Source organism: Callospermophilus lateralis, chromosome 10, assembly GCF_048772815.1.
Source record: "Callospermophilus lateralis isolate mCalLat2 chromosome 10, mCalLat2.hap1, whole genome shotgun sequence".
Lineage (NCBI taxonomy): Eukaryota > Metazoa > Chordata > Mammalia > Rodentia > Sciuridae > Callospermophilus > Callospermophilus lateralis.
Window position 1 is genome coordinate 128,541,099 of NC_135314.1, and position 26,032 is coordinate 128,567,130.

At 33.8% G+C, this 26,032-nt stretch overlaps 1 protein-coding gene across 5 annotated transcripts in view; it reads right to left on the minus strand.

Moving 5' to 3' along the window:
- Atp2c1 (ATPase secretory pathway Ca2+ transporting 1) overlaps positions 1–26,032 on the minus strand; it is a 133,224-nt gene that overhangs the window by 4,176 nt on the left and 103,016 nt on the right. For all 5 annotated transcript variants that reach the window (XM_076868266.2, XM_076868269.2, XM_076868267.2 and 2 more), the window contains 9 exons: positions 25,720–25,817; positions 19,916–19,966; positions 18,164–18,330; positions 16,408–16,476; positions 15,427–15,543; positions 14,247–14,394; positions 13,640–13,735; positions 12,401–12,542; positions 10,550–10,674 (listed from right to left, as the gene is read on the minus strand). In XM_076868266.2, coding sequence (XP_076724381.1) covers positions 10,550–10,674; positions 12,401–12,542; positions 13,640–13,735; positions 14,247–14,394; positions 15,427–15,543; positions 16,408–16,476; positions 18,164–18,330; positions 19,916–19,966; positions 25,720–25,817 — 1,013 coding nt within the window. The remainder of the gene's footprint in view (positions 1–10,549; positions 10,675–12,400; positions 12,543–13,639; positions 13,736–14,246; positions 14,395–15,426; positions 15,544–16,407; positions 16,477–18,163; positions 18,331–19,915; positions 19,967–25,719; positions 25,818–26,032) is intronic.

Here is a 26,032-nt window from a genome sequence, read left to right on the forward strand (position 1 = left end):
AAATTGAGAGTATATGGGCTACAGAGTTTAATTGAAAGTCAACTGAACTACATCAACTGTCTTTTCCCTTCACTTAATGGGTTCTCCTTTAGCAAAAAGAAATCAGATTTCCTTCTCTAGCCATTGTAATCTGGGCTTTTTACTTGAAATTATCCCACCTTGCAGTAAAGGGGTTAAGAATCTAATGTTCAAGCCAGGCACGGTGGCACATGCCTATAATCCCAGAGGCTGAGGGAGGAGAATCTTTGAGTTCAAAGCCAGCCTCAGCAACAGTGAGGCACTATGCAACTCAGTGAGACCCTGTCTCTAAATAAAATACAAAACAGGGCTGGGTTGTGGCTCAGTGATCGAGTGCCCCTGAGTTCAATCCCTGGTACCAAAAAAAAAAAAAAAAGTCAATTTTCTCTTACTCTGGGGTAACTCGGTGTTAAACCCTCTGTATTAGCTGAGAGGTCATCGGCATTACACAGGGTGGTCTAAGGAGGGTCACCACAGAATGAGGATATATACCTGATCCTCAAAAGACTTCTTGTTTAAGCTGCTTTGAAGACAATACACAATGAAATAACAAGAATATTTTATAAAACAGTCTGTCAGGTACAAAATTGTAAAGACAAGACTGAATGCTAACAAGGAGTCTGCAATTATCAGGAAGAGGTTAAACCACAGCACTCCCAGACATGACTTAAAGCCTGGCTTGATTGAAGAGATAGGATTAAATTCAGATCAGGAAAAGGAGAAAATGGGAACACCTATGTAAATGCAGAATGTGTTATGTCCCATGTGTTCCACTTCTACAATGTTTCCTGTGTTGTCAATCAAGTCTTTAGGTAAGTCCTGGTGTTTTTTGTTTGGTAGTTTTTGCAGTATTAGGGATTGAACCCAGGGGCATTGTACTACTGAGAATATATATATATATATATATATATATATATATATATATATATATATATATATACCCAGCCCTTTTAATTTTGAGACAGGGTCTCACTAAGTTGCCAAGGCTAGCCTTGAACTTGTGTTTCTCCTGCCTCAGTCTCCAGATCCTTGGGATTCCAAGTGTGTGCGCTGCACCGGGCAATCAGTCCTGCTCTTTCTGATTTAGTTCTAGCAAATGAAATCTCACCTGAGGCTTTAGAAATGTAGTATTCGATTAGCAGTTCAAGTAACAAAAAGAACTCTGGACAGCTAAGATGAATAAATTTTAGGGGTAAAATTAGAGAAAAAACCGTTTAATGTAATCATGCTCTGTACTTAGTGATAATGAAATTTAAGTCTATTTTGTACAAGTTCATTTTGAGTTACCTGGATCTAGAAAATTCATTCATCTGTAAATATCTCTATAGTTCTTTTATGCCAATTGATCGTCATGGAAAAAGAATTCAAGTTAACTTTTTCAATTTGAATTTCTAATTCAAATTAATTATAATTTTAGAAGATCTTTATCACCTGGAAGACCCTAAAATTTTTGTTCCTTTGTGTATAAAAACAAATTAATTGGAGAATGTCTCAGTTGCCCTTCCTATAAAATGAGAATTGTCCATAAGTAAAATTGTCTAAAGATAAAATAATATTTTTAAGTGCCTTAGCAATGGGTGATAAACAATAGCCACTGTTATGTCCACACATGAAAACCAAGAGTGAAGCCAGGGATCTGGGAAGTGAGTGAGTGCCGAGCAGCACAAACAGTAAGATGCCATGAACCCAGAGTTGTCAAAGCTAAGAGTAGAATTCTGCAAAGGCAAATGAGATAAGAACATGGCTAAGAAAAAAAGGGAAAGAGGTGTGACACTGAGGCCACATTGGAAAGAATGGAGAACTACCAAAAGAATGAAAGGGCAGATAAGCTCTAAATCAGAACATGAAGACCAGAAGGAATTAATGCCATATTGAATATTCGTGTCCCTCCAGCTCTTTTTCCTGTTGTCAAGGAATTTTCTGTTTTTCAAAACTCAATTTGAAAAGAGTGCTGGGTATGTTTAAAGATAGAGGGAAAATAACTAAAAAATAGATATTACCACTTCCTAGGAATCTCTTCCTGCAACTGTCAGGGTTATATCCTGGCCCTTAAGAAGGCCAAATCCAGCTTTCCCCTAGTAAGGTTGCCAGGTATCATTGGAGGCTCCCCTCTACCACATGCTGTTTGGCTACCTGGCAAACCAGAGCAGCAACTGGAAAGCAGCGCCACCCAGACCGGATAAAAGGATTTCATTTCTATAAAAGAACACTTACTAGTACCACACTCCAATGTGGCAACCTTGTATTTTTGATGGAATGGATATGGGTGGAATACTTGGTATTCATAATTAAATTAATTATAATTTTAGAAGATAAAGATTTTATCACCTGAAAGAACCTAAAATTTTTGTTCCTTTGTGTATAAAAACAAATTAATCAGAGAATGTCTCAGTTGCCCTTCCTATAAAATGAGAATCGTCCTTAAGTGAAATTGTTTAAAGATAAACCAGATGTATTTAGATGATGTATTTCAGTATTGACACCTAAAAGTCATTGTGCATCTTGTACCAATTTGAAATTACTATTTCTCTAGGACCAAAAGTATTAAAAACATACCTTCTCATTTTCAGCAACAGCTTTCCGAGCCATATAGGACAAGTTACTTTTTCTGTCCAGATGTCTAAAAAATGCTAAAGTTCAAATCCATCCAGCTGTAAAGTTCTAAGATGAGTACCTCAAGTTGAAGAAGGAAGTTTTTTAAATTCAAAGACATGATTGTACCAAGCCATATATCAGGGTGTTAAAATGACAGAACAGATGAATTATAATATGAAAAGTGCTTCAGCTACTTTCACTGAACTCTAATTTCAGGGAGAAAAATCAAATTTCAAATGAATGTGTACCACTATACATCTCTTCTATTCTTACTAATCCTGCTAACAATTTATATATTTGGTTGAAAAAGTGTAAGAAACTATTAATACACATACACACACATAGTTTAAGAAACTATTTTCCTATTCTCACTTTTGAGACATATGGAGATTTCTGTGTGCAGAATTACCCATTGTCATTGGAATAGGGGAATACCTAGGAATTTGGGGTTGTTATTGTTTTCTTTTTTTTGTGTGCCAGGGGCGGGAGTCTGGTTTTAAGTTTCAACTTATACACACTTAATAGTATTTTTCATTTCAAAAAATTACTATGTACCAATAATTTTGACAATTTGTAACTGTAAAAGTTATGCCATCATATGAGTTACCACACAAGATTAGGAAAACTTTGCAGGTGGTCTGTACATATTAGTAATTTTTGGATCATTAACTAAGGTGCTGGTACTTGAATCTGGAAAAACCAACAGTGTTTCTATGAAGGCACTGCTCTCCTCCTGAATTCCCCGTCTGTGTCATATTATAGGGACTAAATCAAAGAAAGTTGATAAGAAAAACAGGAAGTCTACTTTGTAATGTCTCAATGTCTGTTATCATGGTTATAGAATAACTATATGTAATGAGGGAGAAGGGGTAATATAATCTACATGTGAGCAGATAAATTTGCCCTGAAAAAATGTGGAAACATTTTTTTAAAGTAAATACATGTTAACATTACTGGGGGGGGGGGGGGCAGTATATCAATAAGAGATGCTACAAAGTACTGCCAAACCTGAAATAACACATAATTTTTATATCTTCATTAAAATAGTAGCAGCTAACTTCTGTTTTTAAATTTCCCACTCCATTGTCACTCATTTGTGTAAGGTAAGAAGTAGAATTAGGGATTCTTCTGTGAATATGTTAAGTTAAAAATACTCTTCAGGCACTGAAGTGGAGACATCTGTCAGGCAGTTGGATGTATGTCTGGAGTCCCCTTTCTATAGGAAAAATCTGGATCTTTGAATGCTAAGTTTCCTCTCCTACTCCTCTATTTACAAATGTATCCAATGTCTACATTGTACTTTTTCCATTAAGATGCTTTCAACATTCCTCTGATGGCCTCATGGAAAAAACAAGCACCTCTGGGGCGAAATCTGGGAATGGTGTCAATCCAAAACCCAGGTTTCTCATCACAAAGTACAACAGGCTGTCTAGCTCACAGACTTATGAAAATTGTTTGTTTTTGTTAAAGCAAACTAAACTAACCCTATTATGAGCCATTATCTATTTTATAAAGCAAGAAGTTATAGGAGAGCCAGGAGTGAATTATAAGAAGAATTTACTGAGAAATACTGTCATCATTTTACCTTAGAAATGATAAATACTATGTAAATACATTTGGGTTTAGAATGTTCCATTAAATCAGTATATTTTCCCCTAAGACTGAACTGTTAGGATATTTTGGTTTCTGCTTATTAAATATTTTCTTTTCTAAGATAAAATATACTTTAGCTTATTCAAATTAAAGCTTTTTTCTCTGGGAAGCATCTACTTTCTCTTTTGTATCCAGGAAGGTAGGAGAGAACTGACAGGCCACACAGGAGCAGAAAGAGGTGGAAAGAAGAGACACAGGGAGGAAGTTTAGGAACACAACTCAGCTGGGAGAGCATATCAGAACACTCCACCCAGTAGAAGAGCAAGCAGCAGTCTTGGTAATTGCTGGGACTACTAACAGCAAACACATCCTCCCTGTTGATGATGTTTTAGGAACAATCTGAGGCATACTCCACATAGGAGCCTGATGGGAGACTCACAGACTAAAATTATATCTGCTACCAACTGCATCTGTCCCAGAGAGAACAACCTGCTGGGATACTGGAGAGTAGAAAAAATTGATGCCATTTCTTTCCCAGTCCAGTGAATGCAATGTACAGGTCTATTTTCTTCTTCTTTGAGTAACTATAGGAGTGGGTAAGCTTTTTCTATAAAAGGTCAAATAGTTAAGTAATTTAGGCTTTTTGGAGCCATATGGTCCCTACTCCAACTACTCACTTTTACTATTGTAGTATGAATGACCAAAATATAAATCAATGTGTGTAGCTGTGTTCCAAGAAAACTTTATTTACAAAAATGGTCAGCATGCAGACTTGTCCCAAACGGCATCATTTGTCAACACCAAAACTAACAGCTCCGTGTGGGTGAATGAAGGAGGATTACAATAAACTGTCTCTCTAACTTTTAACAGCTCTAGCTAATTCATGGGCCATCCAGACCAGCCATGTAGAAAGATACTTAAAAATCTAATGTCATCCTATAATGCAGCCATATTAGAAAACAATATGTATGAAAACACAATTTATACCATCCTAAAATTGATCTAACACTACTTAAATGTAAAATTTGTCATGTTTTTCCTATTAGGCATACATTTTCTACATAATCACCTATTTAGTTACAGCCTGCAGTATGCTGCGCCAAGGACAGTTTTGTAAGACTTGCACACCAAGTATATCATATTATGCCTGTAAAATGCAGACTGATGAAAAAGGGTAGTCAAGGCATAGTATTTTTTTAATGACCATAAGAAGACTCCAAATTGCCACTTCTCAACTAAAGTACACTTCAGTGTATTTATCACAGAAGATTTTAATAGACAATTACCTTTAACATGGTTGAATAGATCTGTATTTAAAAAAAAAAAAAAACTATTGAAAAGCACATATTGAGGAACTGGGGTTGTGGCTCAGTGGCAGAGTTCTTGCCTAGCACATGCGAGGCACTGAGCTCAAACTTCAGCACCACATACAAATAAATAAATAAACAAACAAACAAATGGATAGATAAATAAATAAATAAAGGGGCTGTGTCCACTTACAACTATTTTTTATAAAAAGCACATATTGAGTTCAAAAGCTAGAAATACAGATCCCAAAAATGGATTTTTGGTATACATGTACACCATCTGCCCAATTTCCAGCACCAAGTGCTCACAATACTGTGAAACATGGTTTTTATGCACAAGATTATATTATTCAACAATATCATTAAATGCTTAAGAAATTTTGGTGATGGGGCAACTGTGGGTTAGATATGAATGGAAATTCTGCCAGATCTAATAACCATGGAGCCATTACAAAACCATGCGTCAGGAAGAACATTGGTCAATTTGGCTAGAATTGAGCAAAATGGCTTAAGAATACAAAAGTCACTATCTGGAGCAGTTGTACAAATAAAGGCCATTACTAACACATCATATACATTCAGGCATATGTGCCCAATGATGGATTTAAGAAATAATTTCAAAGAATCAAAATGGCTCAAAATACTTGTTTCCACTTTTCTGCCCCAACTTCAACACTTAACTTTATCTTTAATAAAAAAAAACAATTTTACCAAATTTCTGTCTAGCTTTATCAACAAAGTGGTTTGGACTTATATTGTTAATGTTTTCTAAAAAATAAAAACTCACATTTTTTATGCTCAATTTTATGGCTGCCTTGTTAATATTATTTACAAGGAATTGTACTAGGACACACACACATATAGACGCCTACTCCCTTTCAAGTAATCTGAAAAGACCATCTTGGTTGGCATTTCAACTAGGATTTGAAATATAGGTAAAAATTCTGATTCTTGGCTGAGGATGTAGCTTAATGGTAGACTGCTTGCCTAGCATGCATGAAGCTCTTGGGTTCAATCCCTAGCACAAAACACAAACCATTCTGATTCTCAAAATTGAGGCAAGAATTTCAAAAAGTAAGAAATTCTGCACCCAAAGATCTAGAAGTAGATTGTCTCGGCTCATTGAATGGGATATGAGGCTAGAAAGATCCAAAGAATTATGAGTAAGATGGAAAAGGCACCAAAAGACATTGTTTTCTACTATCCTACCACAATTACTTGTTCGAAGCAAGCAGATATTTTCTAACGTTAATGCTCACTGAACAGTAAACTCGATTCTAAGTTATGCAGTTCTTCAACATACCTACAATATCCACCTTAGATGTTTTATTGAAAATACCAAAATGATGTGCAACCAATTATTTACATCAGTGTTTTCCAACTTATAACCTTAATAACAGACTCATTTGTAAAGCTTTATAACAAAGAAGACTTCAATGTGCTTATCTTTGCCCCTTGCAGTGTGAGTTTAGACAACTATTTGCTGATTAAGTAATCACTATGTTAAAGGAACTTTAAAAAAAAAAAAAAAAAAAAAAATTCTTACTCTGCCAAAGCTGAGTATACTTTCATTTAGTGCTTTAATTTTAGCAAAAATCAAAGTGTGTGTGGGGGGGGGGGGAATTTTAAAGGGAAATTGTTTTTCTACTAGCTTATAATTTGCCCTGGCTTTGATTCTCTGCTTTAGAAACCTCATCTAATATGTCCAGTGGGAAATCTAAAAGACTACTATAAATCTCACATTTCAAATGGACCTGTGTCCCACTTGTATTATCAACACAACTTAGAGGAGGGAAGGTTTATTTGGGCTTGTGGTCTCAGAGGTTTAACCCATGCTCAGCTGACTCCACTGCTCAGGGCCTGGAGTGAAGCAGAAAATCATGGCAAAAGGGCACCTCCACTCAGGGCAGCCAGGAAGGAAGGAGAGAGGTGGGTGGAGCCAGGGACAAAATATATACTCCCCAAGGCACACCCCCATGACAGTACGTCTGCCTACAATTACCACCAGTAATTCAATCAAATTATTAACCCAAATAGGCTAATTCCACTGACAACAGTCATATCAAATGATAAGATCAAGGAAAGCTTAACAAATCAGGATAATCTGTTCAGACACATACCATTTAGAATTAATATTTATCCATACCGTATTTTAATATGCAAATAAGCTACTGTTTAGATTTTAGGAGCTTTGAAAAACCACTTCAAAGATTCTCAAATGCCAATGTCAAAAGAAAATTCTAGTGCATCTGTGCTGTATTAATTTTAATGTATGTGTACTTTTTAAATCAATATGCAGAGATCACTATTAACTTTCTTGAAATAGCTTGTTATCAATTTTACCACCTACTATCTTTGTCCATGAGCTTCTGAAGAGCAGGGATGCCATTATTTCTCCACTCCTGGTAGACTCAGATACTAAATAAATGTTTCATAAAAAAATAATAAATTCATCCACCTAACTTCTTGGGTGAATCACATATGGAAGTACATTGCATATCAACTGCCAACCAGCAAAGGCAGAAAGAAGGGTAAACCTAATTAAGGTACTTAAAAATGATGTTCATTGTATATTACCTATTCATTTCAGCAAAACAACTAGTTTACATGTGGCCAATGCTCACTTATACACTATGTGAAAGAGATCAAAAAAATTATAATTGAATAGATATACCATGTGTGGATATGAAAGATTAAAAACATGTCATCCCTGTACAGGTAGTTTAATGCTATTAAATAAAGGCTGAATTGGAGAGGGGAAAGTCTTTGAGATGTGTAGTTTCGTTTTTGTTTCATTTCTGGGCTATGCAATGCCCAGCATAGATGTGATCAGCCTTATTTTTTTTGTGGCCAGTTTTTATCATTTGAGAATTATCTACCTCATCGGTATATTACTTCTATTTCAAATTCTTTTCTTCTCTGATGTTTAGTCACTACAGGGTCAAAAACTGCATAAAGTAGTCTAACGATGAAAAATAATCAAATTTTATCAATACTCTAAGAGTTCTAGGACTAGAAATTAGGGCAAAAATTAAAAATTTCAATATTAACACATTTAAATCATGCATGCTAGTTTAGATTAACATATAACAAAAAAAATTGGATCTGCACCATATATTTTACTTCCTTTGAAATCAAAGTATTTCCATATCTTCAGCATCTAGATTATCTTAATGCTAAAAGTGTTAATTAGGAGATGATTAACTTATGATAAAAATCCTTTTATTTTTATAGATCAAAATCCAAATGAAAAGACTGGCACATTAATTTGATACATGTCATATTCTGAACCTAAAATGCAAAACAAAAGACGATGTGCACTTAACATGTACTTTATGTCTTTGTAACAGAGAATAAAAATCATTACAAAATTTAGGAATTAGATATCAAATCGCTAAAGAGAGAGTTGACTAAACAATGGTTTTGATGTTCCAGCTAATGAGAGAGAATAATATACATTTGAACATTCAGCCTGAAAGAGTAAAGAAAAAGAATGCACACAACTCATCTCCTCGTGCTTACTTTTCGGAATTAAGGGCTCAAATAATGGATATTTTCCCTATCAATGACAGTATTTCGAAACTAACACTTGCAATTTAAAATTGAATAAAAGCTTGAGAATGGTTTATTCTGACAGTTTACAAAATACAGAATTCACTAACTTCAAGAAGAATTAAACCTGTAAGAATCTGAAGCCATTTCTCTTTATACAGAGAAATATTCAACAGGAGAATGGATATCTGGTTTTTGAATTTTTGGCCCAAATTTGCTACACATTCAAAACAAAATTAGTTACACCTATCAAGCTTTTATAAAATCTGATGGCATTATGCAAAGAAGATACATCTGCTTCTCTAGCAAGCCAGTGAAACAAAAAGAAGATAGAAAACAAATGGTAGAAGTAGAAGGGACAGATTTAGGATTGTGCTACAACCAATGCCAAAGAAGCTGCCTAGAAGATGTATGAAGAGCAAGCCAGCACGGGATCTTCCCTGAATGCCCTAGTTCATAAACCATCTACCAGGTTGGGACTTTTTATTCTTTTACTATAGTAGTCTATACTTCCTAAGAAATGTACTTAAAAATACACATACAAAATAGTAAAAATAATAAAATTCAGTTATTCAGCTGAATTAGATTTATATTTAGAGGATGATGATATTTGACAAAGTATATATTTGTATTTAACTCAAAAAGGAGACATGTTAATAAAATTCATTATAAATTTCATTCCACTCCCAAATGTTTTTGACTATTTCAACTATAGATACTGTTACTATAACCAGAATGCCACTTGATAGCCTTGCATTAATTCTGCTAAACCAAAGACTTACACCTTAATTTAAAAAACAAAGCAGCAACCATTTACACTAAGAAAAGCAAACATTTACTTCAAATTGCAGTATATGCTTTTCAATCACAAAAAGAAAGAAAAGAACAGTGATCTGACAGTGGTCACATCCTGTGCAAAAAACCTGAAATACAAAAATGGTAGCACAAGGTATCTGAGCTGCTTACGTTGCAGGAAAAAGGACATACAGTAGCTGAAATATGGCACTCCCGGGAATCGACTTCTAAATCAAATAGAATGCCTTTTGAAATGATTAAATTTATTTGTGTATTAGTAAGAAAGCCCCACCACCATAAATAGTACAATATTTAAAAATAAAAAAAATATTTATATCTATCTAAGATAGATAGTGTATTTGTACGTTAGACTTGTTTAAGTGCAGAAGGTGGTTTATGTTTTTCCTCTTTTTTTAAATTAAGTTACTGCCCCATATGCTTTATAAAATCTCACTCAATTGCAAAAGCCAATTTAAATCAAGGAATATGTTATCAAAGTTGCATAATTTCATTTGGGACTGCCAGCAGGATAAAGTTTCAAATCAAGTCTTTAACATTAATGTTCATTTTAGTCAATGAAAAGTTTAAAAGTTCTCAAATCTTCATTATCCTCTTGAACTTGCCCTTCTAAATGATCCTCAGACTGCAATTCCTAGTTTGCAAATAAAAGAATGCAATATGCATCATACTTCAAGAAAAGACGACGATGTCGAACTAACATGCTTCTGGATCTTTTCCCTGCTCCTTTCAACCTTCTTTATAATTTCTGACACTATGCACACTGAAGAGGTGAGACCCAAAAGAAACAACAGATCTGCAAGAGAAAATAAGGTGGGTTTTACAAATCTTTGACACTTATAGTCACAAAGCTAGCAGCTTACATTTTTCTAGCATTTTACCACAGTTTTAAAAATATATTTTTCACAATTATTTCATGAAGAAAATATCATTACCCTCACCATCCTTTTAAAAAGTACTACTCAAGAAGTAGTAACCAATTTGACTGAAAATATCTATCTGAAAATTAAATATTCTGCAGCAATATGTTCAACTTCAAAGCCTAAAAGACTATTCCAATAGTATCCACACTATCTCAATTCTTTTTAATTGTTTTTAAAAATGCTTAAAACAGTTTTTAAAGGAAGCAATTTGGATATGAAATTAAAGTAATGAAATTTAAAAAGTTCAATTTTAAAGTAAACGTTAACTTACACCAAAAAATAAAGTGAGATATTATAACTTTTCAAATTAACTTTAAAACCCAAGAATTAAAGATAGCATTCCCATTATTCTTTATTCCTCAAACTTACATAGAAAAAATGAATTTTTAAAATATTTTTTTCAGTTAGTAGATGGACACAATACCTTTATTTTGTTTATTTTTATGTGGTATTGAGGACCAAACCCAGTGCCTTACACAAGCTAGTTAAGTGCTCTACCACTAAGCAACAATCCCAGCCCAGGAAAATAAATTTTTTTAAAAATTTTAATATCTGTTTTTAGTTATAGATGGACAAATGACTTTATTTATTTTTAGTGGTGCTAAGGATCAAATACATGTGTTAGGAGAGCCCTCTACCCTAAGCCACAACCCCAGTCTCAAGAAAATGAATTTTTGAAACGTTCTGTAGTTCATGTTTAACGCATGGTATATGAAAAAATAAGTGTAATTCATAGAATTATAAAACTTTATGCTTTCAGGACCAAACTGATATTTCATGAAATAAGAATGAACAAAAATAACAAGATCAGTTATCAAAAATTAGAATTTTAAACAAAAACAATTTGTTTTTACTGACATTACATCTAGTTCTTTCTTCTTATAAGATGGGAAAAAGTTATAAACTATAATTATTTTTTTTGGATACCAGGAATTTGCTTAACTACTGAGACACAACCTGAGCCACTCCACCCACCCACCCCTTTGTTTCTTGGAGACAGGGTCTCACTAAGTTGCTTTGGGCCTTCACTAGATTGTTCAGGCTGGCTTTGAACTTGTGATCCTCCTGCCTAAGCCTCCAGAGCCGCTGGGATTATAGGAGTACACCACAGTGCCAGGCTAACTACTTTATGTTTTGGTTTGCTGTATTTCAGAATCATTAAATATGATTTTATAACAATTAATAATCTGTAAAAAAGAAAAAAACAGGTCAGACACAGTGGTGCACACCTATAATCCTAGCGACTCAGGAGGCTTAGGCAAAAGGATCACAAGTTCAAGGCTAGCCTGGGAAACAAAGTAAGATTCTATCTCGAAATAAAATAAGGCCTAAGGATGTAGCTCAATGTTAGAGTTTTTGCCTGCAATGCTTAAAGCCCTGGGTTTAACCTGCATTACCATAAATTAAAAGGAAAAAATGTAAATTTATCCCTAGAGTTAGGAGAATAACTCCCTTGAACTTCCCCAAATGAAAAAAGAAGCACTCCTTTTTTCCAGGTCATGTCAGTTATCTTTCACATTTCACTATCTTAAAAGAATTATTAGCACAATCATTGTAAAATATAATTCACCTAAAATATATAAAGATAACATCTTTTACCCAGAATACTTAGGCTCTCCGTCTGAAAAACCTTCTGAAGTGGAGGGAAGTAAATAACTAGTAATTGTCCCATAATGGATCCAAGAACTGCATAGCAAAACATTTTATTACTGCAGAGTCCAATCTCAAACACAGATTTGGTCTGTTGGAAGAGCAGAGAGTTCAATTATTACTCTTTGTTCATACAAATAATTTCTTTGTTTTCATACTTAATTTCAATTTTTAATAATTAGTATCATTTATTACCTCTGAATTCTATATTACCAATACCAAAAAAATCTCTTAATTCTATCTATTACTTTGGAATAATTCAGGGAGAAGAAAAGTAAATTTTAAAGCAAACTTTTATTTATCAAAAAAGGGCTTGCTTAACAAGAGTGAGACTATATAAATGAGACCATAAAAAGAAAGGATCAGCATCCCAAAGCACTAATAAAATTTATATTTTGCTAAGTCTTTCCTATCCATTCACTGCAGGAGATAATGTAAAATCTTGAAGAATTGACCTAGTAATGTATATATAGAAAAAGTAAAACTGTCTTTCATAAAACAAAAACACAAATACTAAGGCTTATTCATAACAGTCTCAAAATTAGTGATAATCCACCATTCTTACAAAGTTCTAGTATGGCAAATAGTAACAGATACAGTTAAGGATATATAAAGTGCTTTAAGTTAAAACAAATAGTCAATGCCTCAAATAGAACTAGTTCTCAAGAACAATATGCTCTAAAAAAGTATCCTTAAGGTTCTAACCTATTATATTCTATTAAAACACTTTAAGACCAAAAAGCAGCAATCACACCTACTGTAAGACTTGTAAAGGAAAGCAAAATTAAGTATGCTAAACTTAGACTCACTGACAGAGTGAGGCAATCAAATTGTTCTTGTCCTTACTGCATATGAAAGACATATCATTTTAGCAGAGTCTATGAGGTTTGTCCTATGTTGAGATAATATTAACCTGAATCTATTTATAGCTACAACTTATAAGAGAAAGGAAGAAAGACACACATCTGTGATTTGCTTTGATCTTTGAGTTAAAGGTAAGGCTTAATTCCCCAAATGCTTCAACCTTATTGTTCACCAATGGCACAAGTTAGTAAGAAGGCTGTATCTGGGGCTGTAATCTGTGGCTACAAAACCAAGCAAAGCTAAAAGCCCATACTCCTTGCCTCACTCAGTAAGAAAAGAAGCTCTACTCAGTTGGGCCAATCAGCTAAGATCAATGACGCATACCTGAGATCTGGAACTTAGTGCATTAAACATGTCAAAAAACACAAAGCATGTGAACGTCATTGTTGTGTCTCGAGGTGTGATAACATTGTCTCGCAACTGTCAAGAGGAAAAAAACAAAATGACTCTCAATGCTAAATCAAATGACCATATATGCTTTCAAAACGTTAATATTTTCCTTCCATTATGATAAGTAGCTTTAGTCTAAGATGTGAAACATCCAAGTTACTTTAATTTCCAATAGCCAGTGAACAATTATAGTCTAGATAATTAAAAGTAAAAAAAAATTTTTTTCATGAACTATATATTGAGTATTAAAACATTTATTATTTAATTACAATAAAGAAGCTATAAAAGGCTCAGATTTTTTACTGCTCAAATTTGCATGTATTAACTTTTATTGTGTCATATGGCTCTGCAAGTTTAAATGATTTCAAGTCCTAAGCCAACAATTTTATTAAGCCAGAGAATGAAATCAAATCTTAAAATGCTTTTATCATACTTTTTCAAAAAGGTCTCTTAACTCACCAGCTTTCTACATAACATACCAAAATAATAAGAATCCTATCATACAAAATGCATAATATAGCTACTTATCCAGTGAATATACCTCACGCCAGAAGACAAATAAAGTCCCACAAACAATAATTACTGATGAAACAAGTATTTTAAGTATCAAATTTTTAGTCAAAATGCTGTCCTTCCAGTTGCGAGGAGGTTTACGAATGACATCTTTATCCACTGGTTCTACTCCAAGACTTAAAAGCAAACAGAAAAATGAATTACTTTAAGTGTTAAGGCCTCAATTTGTTCTTTTAAAACTAACTAAATTTAATTATACAGAAATCTAAATGCCTTAAGAAAAACTTAGGGGCTGGGATTGTGGCTCAGAGATACAGCACTCACCTATCATGTGTAAGGCCCTGGGTTCAATTCTCAGCACCACATAAAAATGAATAAATAAAGGTATTGTACCCAACAACAACTAAAAATAAATAAATATTTTTTAAAAAAAGAAAAATAAAAAATTATCTATTATCTAGACAAAAATAACCACTGCTAGTTGTATCAGCAAACACCTATAGCCCCATGTAAGGCGGGCCTGACATGAGGATTCCTTGAGCGCAAGTGTTTATGGATAGCAAGATCAACATAACAACCCCCTCTCAAAAACAAAACAAAACTCAATCATTGATTTTATCACTATTTCTCTCCTCTTTTACACTTACATATCTGGTACAGTTTGATAAACAAATGACAATCGGCTTTCAAAAAAACTGCACAATTTCATTTACATGTAAATTTATTTATTTCAAATGTATGATCTACTAAGAGAGCTTTGCAATAGCTTTCATAAATGGAGTTTTGACTAGGATGATAGATTGCAATGGTTAATGTTACATATCACTCCACTACCCCATTATTATAAAATAAAATAGATACTCTAATCTTTCAATACTTTCCAAGTTTCTAGTATTGACACAGAACCTAGGTAATGATGCCAAACTCAGACATTTTTCCATTCCATTCCATTCTTAGCAATAAAAAAGCTTACTACAGGACAGGGTCTGCATCTATTCTCTGATATGTTTTCAACCAAAGCATATGTGTGACATAGCATAAAGCTTCAGATCCATACTGCATGAATAAACAGTCAAAGAGAATAAATAATATGCACATATCACACAATTTATATGCTACTGCAAATTTCCAACATTATTCATAATAAAATTTTACATCAGGGCATCACAATTTCCGTATCTTTCTAGTTCAAGCACGAAAAACCTTACCTCTGAGCTGGGGGTCCATCCATAATAATATTGATCCACAAAATCTGCATTGCATTGAGAGGATTAGGAAAGTTCATTAATGTAGCCAATGAGATTAAAGTTAATGCTGCTATACTCCTGTTGAAAAAGAGAGTCATTTAATCTGTCAGCAGAGTAAATTTCCTATTGAATTTGTGGTAATATTTATTTTCTACCATTCAAAAAGCTTATGTTACTACTGTAATTTTAAAAGAAGTAACCTATGCTTCATTCATGTGAACTTTTAAAATCTAACATTATTTAGAAAAATATGTTTAACAACAGCAAAGAGGGGAAATTTTTTAAATCTATGTAACAGTTTCACCAATATTCAACTGTTTTCTTTTTGGCTACAGAAAACCACTACTATTTTTTGAAAAAAAAAAAAAAACCCCTAAGAAGAAACACTGAGATATGACCCATTCCACTCCTTATATTTCAGAAGTTATTAAACAAATTCCTCAGTATCCATGGGGGGTTGTTTCTAGAAATCCCTGAAATACCAAATTCCCATTCCCTATATAAAATTTCACAGTATTTGCACATAGTTTTACATATTCTCTTGCATGCTTTAAGTCATCTCTAGATGATTTTCAATACCTACTACAATGTAATGCTATATAAATTTTTGTTGTACTATATTATTTCCAGTATAAAAACAAAGAGGAAAGTCTGTAGATTTTCAGTACACAATTTTTTTTCCAAATATTTTCTATACATACTTGAATCCACAAATGTGGAAACTGCAGATAAAATGGGTTAACAAAATATTTTGATGATGACAGAAACATTTAATTATCATATTTAGAGTCCACTTAGCATGCCATTTCTGTATAGTTAATTCTCTCTTTAGAAAACTTACTTACAAAAACCCTACAGAAATACACAGAAGTTTCTAGGTATGTTCTACTTTCCTATAAATTATCTAGAAGACCCATGGTTACAAATATCTTGCAAACTTACGTGCTTAGTTGAAATCTAACAAAATTTTTTATGTTGTTATAAATTCCTTTACCCTCTTCAATTGCAGACCTGAAATATTAAAAGTAAAGAGAAAATGAAAAACTTCATATAAAAATAAAGCTACATCTGTACTAAAAAACTGTGAAGCTATTTTGAGAATAAATTTCCAACTAATATATAAAAATTCCCATTCCCTATATGAAATTTCACAGTATTTGCATATGTTTACATATTCTCTTGCATGCTTTTAAGTCATCTCTATAAATGATTTTCAATACCTACTACAATTTTAAAAATATCAATTTAAAAATATCAATTTTTAAATTTAAAAGAATCAATTTAAAAAATAAATTATTAAGCCAGGCATGGTGGCACACACCTGCAATCCAAACAACTTGGGATTCCAAGTTCCAAACCAGCCTCAGCAACTCAGTGATGCCCTAAGCAATTTAGCAAGACCCCTGTCTCAAAACATAAAGGGCTGAAGATGTAACTCAGTGGTAAAATACCCCTGTGTTCAATCTCTATTACCAAAAACAAATAAATAAAAGACAAAAAATCTAATATTTTCTTTACATAATTAAGATTAGAATATGGAAACATTTATTTTACCAATGAACTAAAATCAAACATGCTGAGATCTAAGCTAACTTCATTATATTTCTTATTAATTTTAATAAATCTTATAAGACATTTGAACATTAAAATAATAAACTGCCTCTACACATAATGTTATACATTTAAAATACTAAAATGATAATCATCTCTATGTCTCTAAGCTCATTTTTATTATTAATATATATCAGGAATTAAACATCAATGAGCTATGTAAGAATTATGGAATTTAAGCTATCTGTTGTTCCTACACACAAGTATATATGCTACACACTACAGAGGAATTAAAGAACATTAATTTACAAAAACTCATAAATTCTTTCATTTGGCTCAATCCAGGAAAATAGGTATTTTTTTTAAAACAACTCCTTTCTTCCCAGATTTTTATATAACTCTAAGCAGGGAGAGAGGGGAAAAAAAAAATCTTTATAAAGAGATTGGCAATGCTCTGAGTTCTGAACTCCCATTCTCAAGTACATCACTTTAGGATACTATTGGGTAATAAAGCATCCTGGGACAGGGACTTATAATTTGACACTGAAATGAGCAAGGTTCGGTCATCTAAGAGGTTAAGATTAACATGATCTCCACCTAACCACTGTGAAACTGACTCCAGAGGGTATTAAACTGCAGTCTTAAATCAATTGGAAACTATGGATGAAACAAAACTATTCAAATTTAACAAATTATGTCATGAAATGAGAACAACATGAACAACTACTGTTATAAGGAAATAAGTACGGGTATGAATTTTATAATTTTTAATACTTACTGTAAGATCATGTATATGCACATTTCTAAGAACCTTGAATTTAACTAAAATAAAGGCCCCTAATGAAGGTTCACTGTTGTACCATTGTTTTTAGTGCCCAGAACAATGTGACACTTCACTGGCACTCACTTTCTTAAAAGATAAGGACTAACCATTTATTATGTCTGTTTAATCCATACAAATCATTTTCTCTAGAACTACACATTAGGCCAGAAAACATGATTTATCTAGAAACATGATTTGGTCTAGAAATTAGAAACTTGGTCAATGTTTAAATACTAATTCTTTTCCAGTTGAATTATCGTGGATAAGATGTAAAAAAGAACAGAAAAAGATTCTCTTATATGCATTCACTGAAACGAAGCTTACATTATGGTTTGGAAATCATCATCCACCAGGATCATATCGGCTGCCTCTTTGCAAACATCTGTCCCAGTCTGGCCCATTGCAACTCCAATATCTGCAGCCTTCAGAGCAACTGCATCATTTACTCCATCTCCTGTCATGGCCACAACCGACCCATTCTTCTGTAGAGACTAAAGAGGAACAGGAACAGAGTGGAAGGAAGAATCCTGATGATAAAGTTGTTTCCATACAATAATGAGCTAAACAAGCACTCTCAACTATTCTTTTACAGAAATAATCCAATCAATCCATTTTTCAATAAGCTTAAATATGTGAAGTTTTTAATAGAATAAAGCTTAGGAAAAGTTGTTATTAATATTTCCATTTGTGAGAACTATATCTAAGTAGATGAACTATATATGATTCTCAGCAAGAGACAATTTTGTCTCCTCAAGGAAATCTAACAATATTTGAAGGTATTTTTGATTGTCTTGGTTTGGGGGATGCCACCTAGCCAGTAGCAGCTGAGAATACTGTGAAACATTCTACAATACACAAGACAGCCCCTCACAACCAAGAATTATCTAGTCCAAATGTCAAAAGTGCTAAAACTGAAAAACTATATATAATAGCTGTCTATCATCATTAATAAATTAAGTCCATTGAATACTCTGACAGTTACTTTTATATATAAAAACGTGCTATATAATATTCACATATACCATAGTGGATGGAGCTGAAGAACTTGTAATGACTATTAGCATCTAAGTCCTCATAATATTGTTGCACAACACATTATTCATGTTTATGGTAAAGCTAATATAAACCTGTGCTGACAGTTATATAAAAAATACAGCATATAATTTACAACACTATACCTGATAATAACAATAAATGACTGGTTTATACATTTACTATACTTTCAATCACTATTTTAGAGGATACTACTACTTAAAAAAAAAAAAAAAAAAAAAAAACAAGTTTGGTGTGTCACACCCCTGTGTTTAACACATCTCTTGACTGCATTAAGAGGACATGCTGAGCCTGGCAGGGTGGTGCACTCCTGTAATCTCAGCAGCTCAGGAGGCTGAGACAGAAGGATTGCAAGTTCAAAGCCAGCCTCAGCAACTTAGAGAGACCCTAAATCAGCAAATCAGCAAGACCCTGTCTCTAAATAAAACACCAAAAAAAAAGAGCTAGAATGTGCCTCAGTGGTTAAGTGACCCTAGGTTCAATCCATGGTATCAAAAAAAAAAGCCATGCTCTGGCCTACACCATCTAAGTTTAATTATACTCATGATATTCAAACAGTGCCGGGGGGATTCATTTTAATAATACATTTCTAGAACACAGCCCTATTATTAAGCAATGCATGGCTACATTTGATGGTTTAATCTAAGTAACCATAGCATTTTAAATACTGTTCACACTCTTATAATGTTTTTTTCTTATATTTATTCAGTTTTTAACTAATTATCATCATTCACATTGGAATGATTTGGCTATGGACCTCTGTCAGAATATACTGTTACACTATTTAACTGTTTAAAGATGGCCGCATTTGCAAATATTTCATAGAGTTTTCTTCCACATCTTCCCAATAAAATTCTTTGTTAGTGTTTCCACATCAAGCTCTTGAAAGCGATGATTGTTTTGCTTTACAATACTTCTGACTTTGGGGCTCTATCAATACTCCTTGTAATGCAAATATAACAAAAAACAAAGCAGCAGCATTTTATATAGAGAAATTAAGCAATCTGATTTTTAGACACCTACCTTGATAATTTTCATCTTGTGTCTTGGGCTAGCTCTGTAAAATACTGCAACCTGATAAAATATAAGATGCATTAAAAATCTTCACTTTTAAGAAGATATTAGAATAACTCATGCATTTACAACTAATGGTGGCTTTTTTACTCATTAATTTAAGCTGTGCTTAATCTACCACAGATATCAAACTTAATGTGCCATATATTTGTCAAGACATTCATTTGACAGTCATTTCAACCTTTACCAAAGGTACCATGGAAAACATACAATCAAAACAAGCCATTCAATTTATAACACTAGGTCTAAATAATGAAAATAGCCTTATTCTTAGAATGTTGCAGACAAGGAAACAAAAAAATTCTTCTCTGTTTGCTCATGATACACCAGTGTACAACTAAAACAGTCTTTATCTTTGCTACTTTCATTGCACGCTCTTTTTATTTAGGATAATCATCCTCTTCCAGTATACATCCAAAACTGCTGTATGATTTTCTCCTTCCAAACTATATATTTAATCCCTTCTTTTCTGACCCCTTTTCCCAGTTTCCTGAAACCCTTTCACTGTGCCCCAAAATCAGTCAACCAACAAGATCTGTATCTCAACTCTGCCACTTTGCTTTAGCCTAGGTTTTTCACAACACTGCCATCCTTTACAGCACTCTCAAATACTACCACCAGGGCAGCTTAGAATGGGTGCATGTCCTTCACTCTCCCTTCACAAACACCTCAGTTTTAAATGTCACAGAAGTTTATACTTCCAACTAACTGCAGGCATTCATTGTTCCTAAGCACGCAACTTCAGCCTCACTGTGGCTATCTTCAATATTTATAAGTTATGGTAATTCCAATACCCACAAAATATACCATAAGCTCGTAGAAGATTAGTTCTACTAGTCCTCTCTCCTCATTCCTCCAATCTACAGTCTTATGCTCAACAGACAACCTTACTTCCTACTTAAAAGAAAACAGAGTCAGAAGAAAATTTCTACAATTCCCACTAGCCAGTATCTGTCCAGGCACTATCCTTCTCATGTTTTATGAAAGATAAACTGAATCTACTTCTAGGACCAGTCCTTTCTTACCTATTTAGGACCATTTTCTCCCTCACTGCTGAATCTTTCTCATCAGTATACAAGCATGTTATTAACCCTTCCATTATAAAAGGGGGGACGACCCACATCCTGTCCTTTCCCATTTATTCCTGCTATCTCTACATTTCTCTTTTCTTTTTCTTTTTTTTTCCAATGAAAAGAACAACAACAAGCTTAGATACTGAGGGTAAAGATGCAGCAATGAAGGAAAAACTGACATAGGAAGGAAGAATTTCTGGAGCAAAACTCCTTAGGAAGTTACCTGTCTACCATTATCTCCTAAATCCATCTCAATCAGGTTATCACACCACCACTGCACTGAAACCATCATTCAAGACTACCAAAGACCACTCACCCACATCATATTGCTAACACCAATGGTTATTTCTCAACTAACTTAACCTCTCAGCAGCATCCTTACAAAGCTGATCACTCACTGCTTCCAAACACTTGGTCTTCCTCTTGCCTTTCTGGCTGTTCCTCTTATGCAGATTCCTGGCTTTTCTGGTCTAAATGTTGAAACACATAAGGAGTTATTTCTCAGTCTTTCCTTTTGATGAGGTCTATGAAACCCCTACTCAATAAGGGAGCCCATCCAGTCTTACTGCTTCAGATTTTATCTATGTGCATTTTATTTCCATCCTTGACATCTCTTGTGAAATCCAGACTGATAAAACTAATCCACCTATTTATTCCACATTTCTTCTTGAATGTCTCATTTCAAACATATCCAAAATTGAACACCTGTTATTTCCTACAAATCTTGCTCCCTCCTATTCTCTGTTAATGGTAATTACATCCTTGAAATTGTTAAAGCTCTGAATTTGAGGAGGTGTCCTTAATTCGTCTCCTTTTCTCACATGCCAAATGTATCCAGAATTTAACCACCTTACTCCAAATCCATTGTCAACTCGATGGGCCAATACCTCTGAATTGATTTTTCTTATTTCTGCTCTCTCTTCCTGGTATTTGTTCTTAACATAATGACTACAGTGAAAGTGTTAAAACAAAAGTCAGATCACTATCTCCTTTGCTCCCTCCAATCACTTCTCATCCTGCTCTGTACAAAGGCCACTATGGTCTTATCTGCAAGTCCATGAAATACACAGCTCATCTCATTCGTCTTCCATCATTAATCTTTGCTGGCTTGAACTATAACACTGGCCTCCTCATCGCTTCTCACATGTACCTGGCACACTCACTTCAAGGCCTCTGGCCTATTCCTTCTATCTGCAATATTCTTTCCTCAGACCTTACATGGGCTGCCCTTTCATCAACAGTACCTTCTCAATGAGGCTTTCCCCAGTCATGCTCTTAAAATTTCCAACTTCCTCTCCTACCTCTATTCCTTTCTTGCCTGCTTACAATGTTGCTCTTTAGTACTATCCCCCATATATGTGTAAAATTTCATTTATATTAGAATTTATTAAGCTCCACAAAAGCAGAGATTATGTGTTCTAAAAATAAGTATTAAATAAATAAATAAACAACAGAATAAATCTTAGTACCATCTTTAAAACTCTTCACAGTTTCTCTTTGGCTATAAAAGTCTAAAATCAAAAGATTATTTTCTAAAATATAAAAAAGATTTATTAAATTACAACATCACATTCCTGTTTATTCGTCGGTCCTCATAACCCATATTTGGAGAATATTCTTTCTTTGAAAATAAAATTCAGTTGGGTAGAGTGGGATAAGCCTATATTCCCAGCCACTCAGGAGGCCAAGGCAGGAGGGTCACAAGTTCAAGGCCAGCCTCAGCAACTTAGTAAGATCCTCTCTCAAAATAAAAAAGATGGAGGGCTAGGGTTGTGGCTCAGTGGTAGAGTGCTTGCCTAGCATGTGTGAGGCACGGGATTCAATCCTCAGCACCACATAAAAATAAATAAATAAAATAAAGGCATTGTGTCCATCTATAACTAAAAAAAAAAAAAAATAGATGGAAAGAGCTAGGGAAGTAGCTCAGTAGTAGACAGTTTGCCTAGCATGTTCTAGGCCCTGGGTGCAATTTCCAGTACCTCAAAAATAAGTAAATAAATTAAAAAAAGGTTCAAAAATCTGTCTAGAAACTTCTTGGTATAAGACTAAGCTACATGTATACTCTAAGTATACTAGTAGTAATCTTCTAAGTGAAAGTTCTAATTATTGCCAAAATTAATTGTATAGCACACAGCACTAAAACATGACAAAAAAGATTTTAACAAAAGCTGCAGACTAAACAAAATATTAAAATATTTTAATATTTAAAATACGCTAATTTTAAATATGCTGGTTGTACAAGAGCAAAATTTTGCCTTTGTTCCCCATAATTAATTTTTGAAACTTATAAATTACTTCCTTATAGATACTGTGGGTTATCAAGAATGACAAGCCACCAGTTGTTGGACCAAGCCATATTTATTCCATATAGTAATAAGTTTATTTGGCATGCATCCATTACAACTATTAGTTAATTATAAGATTTCAACATTTCAAAGCTTTTAATGGAATCAAAAAATAAGACTAGCCACTAGAAGACAAAGTATATCTCAATGCAAAGTAGAAAGATCATCTAGTTTTTTACATGTGGCCATAAAACCACCCAAAGTAACATTTGTTCTGTAAGTCCTAGAATGAATGGGTCAATCTTGTTGAATAAACTACTAAAAATCAATGGATACACACAAACACTAAATAAAAGACCTGCGATTCAAAATAAAAACACACAACAAATTACTAGAAATTGAAATACAACACTGTCTCACAAGCTTAGATTAAATTTGGAGATATATGAATTCCCTTTTTTATAATCGTTTAGATTGTATGTCTGTTTCTCAGTCTAGCAAAAGAGAATAATAGTGACTACAATATACAAATTGGGATTATACTATGGGGACTTGGCTAATAGTTCAGCAGAAATATAAAATACTGATATCAAAATCTGAAAACAGAGAGAATGACAACTTCTATCACTGAAAAATATAGAACATACTCCAAGAAATCACAAATAGAAACACTGAGAATTCCAGATATACTTAATATATAATCAAGCAAAACCATCTGCACATTCATTTTTAATTAGCTCTAGGTCAAAAGAACAGAGCATGTTGAAAAGTTTGGAAAATGTTCCAGAGAATGATGAAAAGGTAAAGCTGAAAAATATTTAAATGAGGAACTAAGATGAGTTCAGAATGTGGGGAATACTCAATAAGCTGATGATTTAAAACAAAAGTTCTGTTTTATCTGTCACATTAATAAAAGAAAAGCTATTCAATCTGATCAGCTGCAAAAGTAGAAGTTCAAAAGCATGTTGGTTATAAGAGTCACATGAATGCAAGATGAAGTCGGAAGAAAAGCGGGTGTGGGAAGAGTCCTGCTAATAAAAAATTCACTGTTTTTTATTGTAGTCAATAATAATAAATTATTATATTTTAATAATTTTAAATTTCCAAACATAGTAAATCTCAAAGGTACTATGCTATGTGAAAGAAGCAGATTCCAAAGCCTCATATCATAATTCAATTTTTCAAACATTCTGAAAAAGAAACAAATTAGTGACTGTCAATTGCTAGGAGTAGGGGAAGCACTTGACTACAGAAAGACAAAAGAGAATTGGGCGGGTTGATGAAACTGTTGTACAGCCTGCCTGTGGTCATGGTTACAAGACTGCATGCATTTATCATAAAGATCAGAACCACATATTTTGTAAAAAGGCAAATTTTACTGTATGTAAAGTACCTTGATTTTGTTTTTAAAAAGTATACTCTGGATGGGGTTGTGGCTCAGTGGCAGAGTGCTTGCCTCACACATTAGGCATTGGGTTCCATCCTCAGCACCACATAAAAATACACACACACACACACACTCTCTCTTTCTCTCTCTCTCACATGCTGTCACGAGCTGTCCGTGGGCTGTATGTGGGTATGTGGATTATGTTGAGCATAGTAGCCTAATGAGGGGATAAATCTGGCATTGGGAACCTCCCTTGGCACCCCCAAAGGGACTGATCGTCTGATGCAGGTGAACTTCCCCCTGAAGCTCTATTAGAGATCCCACACAGCACCTGAGATAAATGTGACCTGCCAAGATGTCAATCAAACTGGGGACTGCAAGACACCATGAAGCAAGACTCTGCCCTTGAAACCTTATCCCTGCCTTTGATGTCCCTTGATATAAATAAAGCAAGGGGGAGTCCCTAATTCTGCCAGAGTACAGAATCTCAATCAGTCTGATGGCCTTGCCAGTCCTGTGCAACCACCACACCCCCCACCACTTTTGAAACTACTTTCTGTGTCCTGTGGTTTTCTCATCCTTCTAGTTTTCCTAGCTTTTATTTCTCAGCCAGCCCATTTCACTGAGGGGAACCCCATTTCCATCACCTGCGCGAGACACAGGCGAGGTCATACTAAAATAAAAACAAAAGGGTAAGAAATACAAAGTAATGATCTTTTTTCATCCTCTGATTTATAAATGCAAGCACTGTTAATTTCCATAGTATTTTCCTCAGGAGGAACTCAGTTCTTGCTCAAATTAATAATTTTACATGATATTCATAATGACATTGTCATAAATATTCAATGATAAAATTTATTTCAATCAGATTTTTTTTCTCAGAATTCAAACCAACTAATTTGTAGGTCATGTATCACTTGTCCATAAATAAAGTTTCATTAAGACAGTGGTAATGGTTAACACTTAGAGTAAGACCTCTCAGTCTAAAAGGCTTTAGGATAGGCCTACCTTTGGTACAATTTGTGAAAGCTGCTGGACATCCATGGCATCAATTTCTTCTCCTGAGACTGACTGAGAAGTTTTAGAATACAATCCCAGACGACTTGCTAAAGTTAAAAGAGAAAAATACATTATTAACCAAATTGTTTCTGTTTGATGGGTTAGTCAACACTATGCTTACTTAATATGATTTTTCACCCTTTCTTTTTAAGTGTAAAATGCACTTATATCAAGGAATAACAAGACAAACTATTGGAGAGAAAATTCTATCTGAATATACAGTAAGTCTGAGGTAGGTGTCTATTTTATTTTTACTTACATA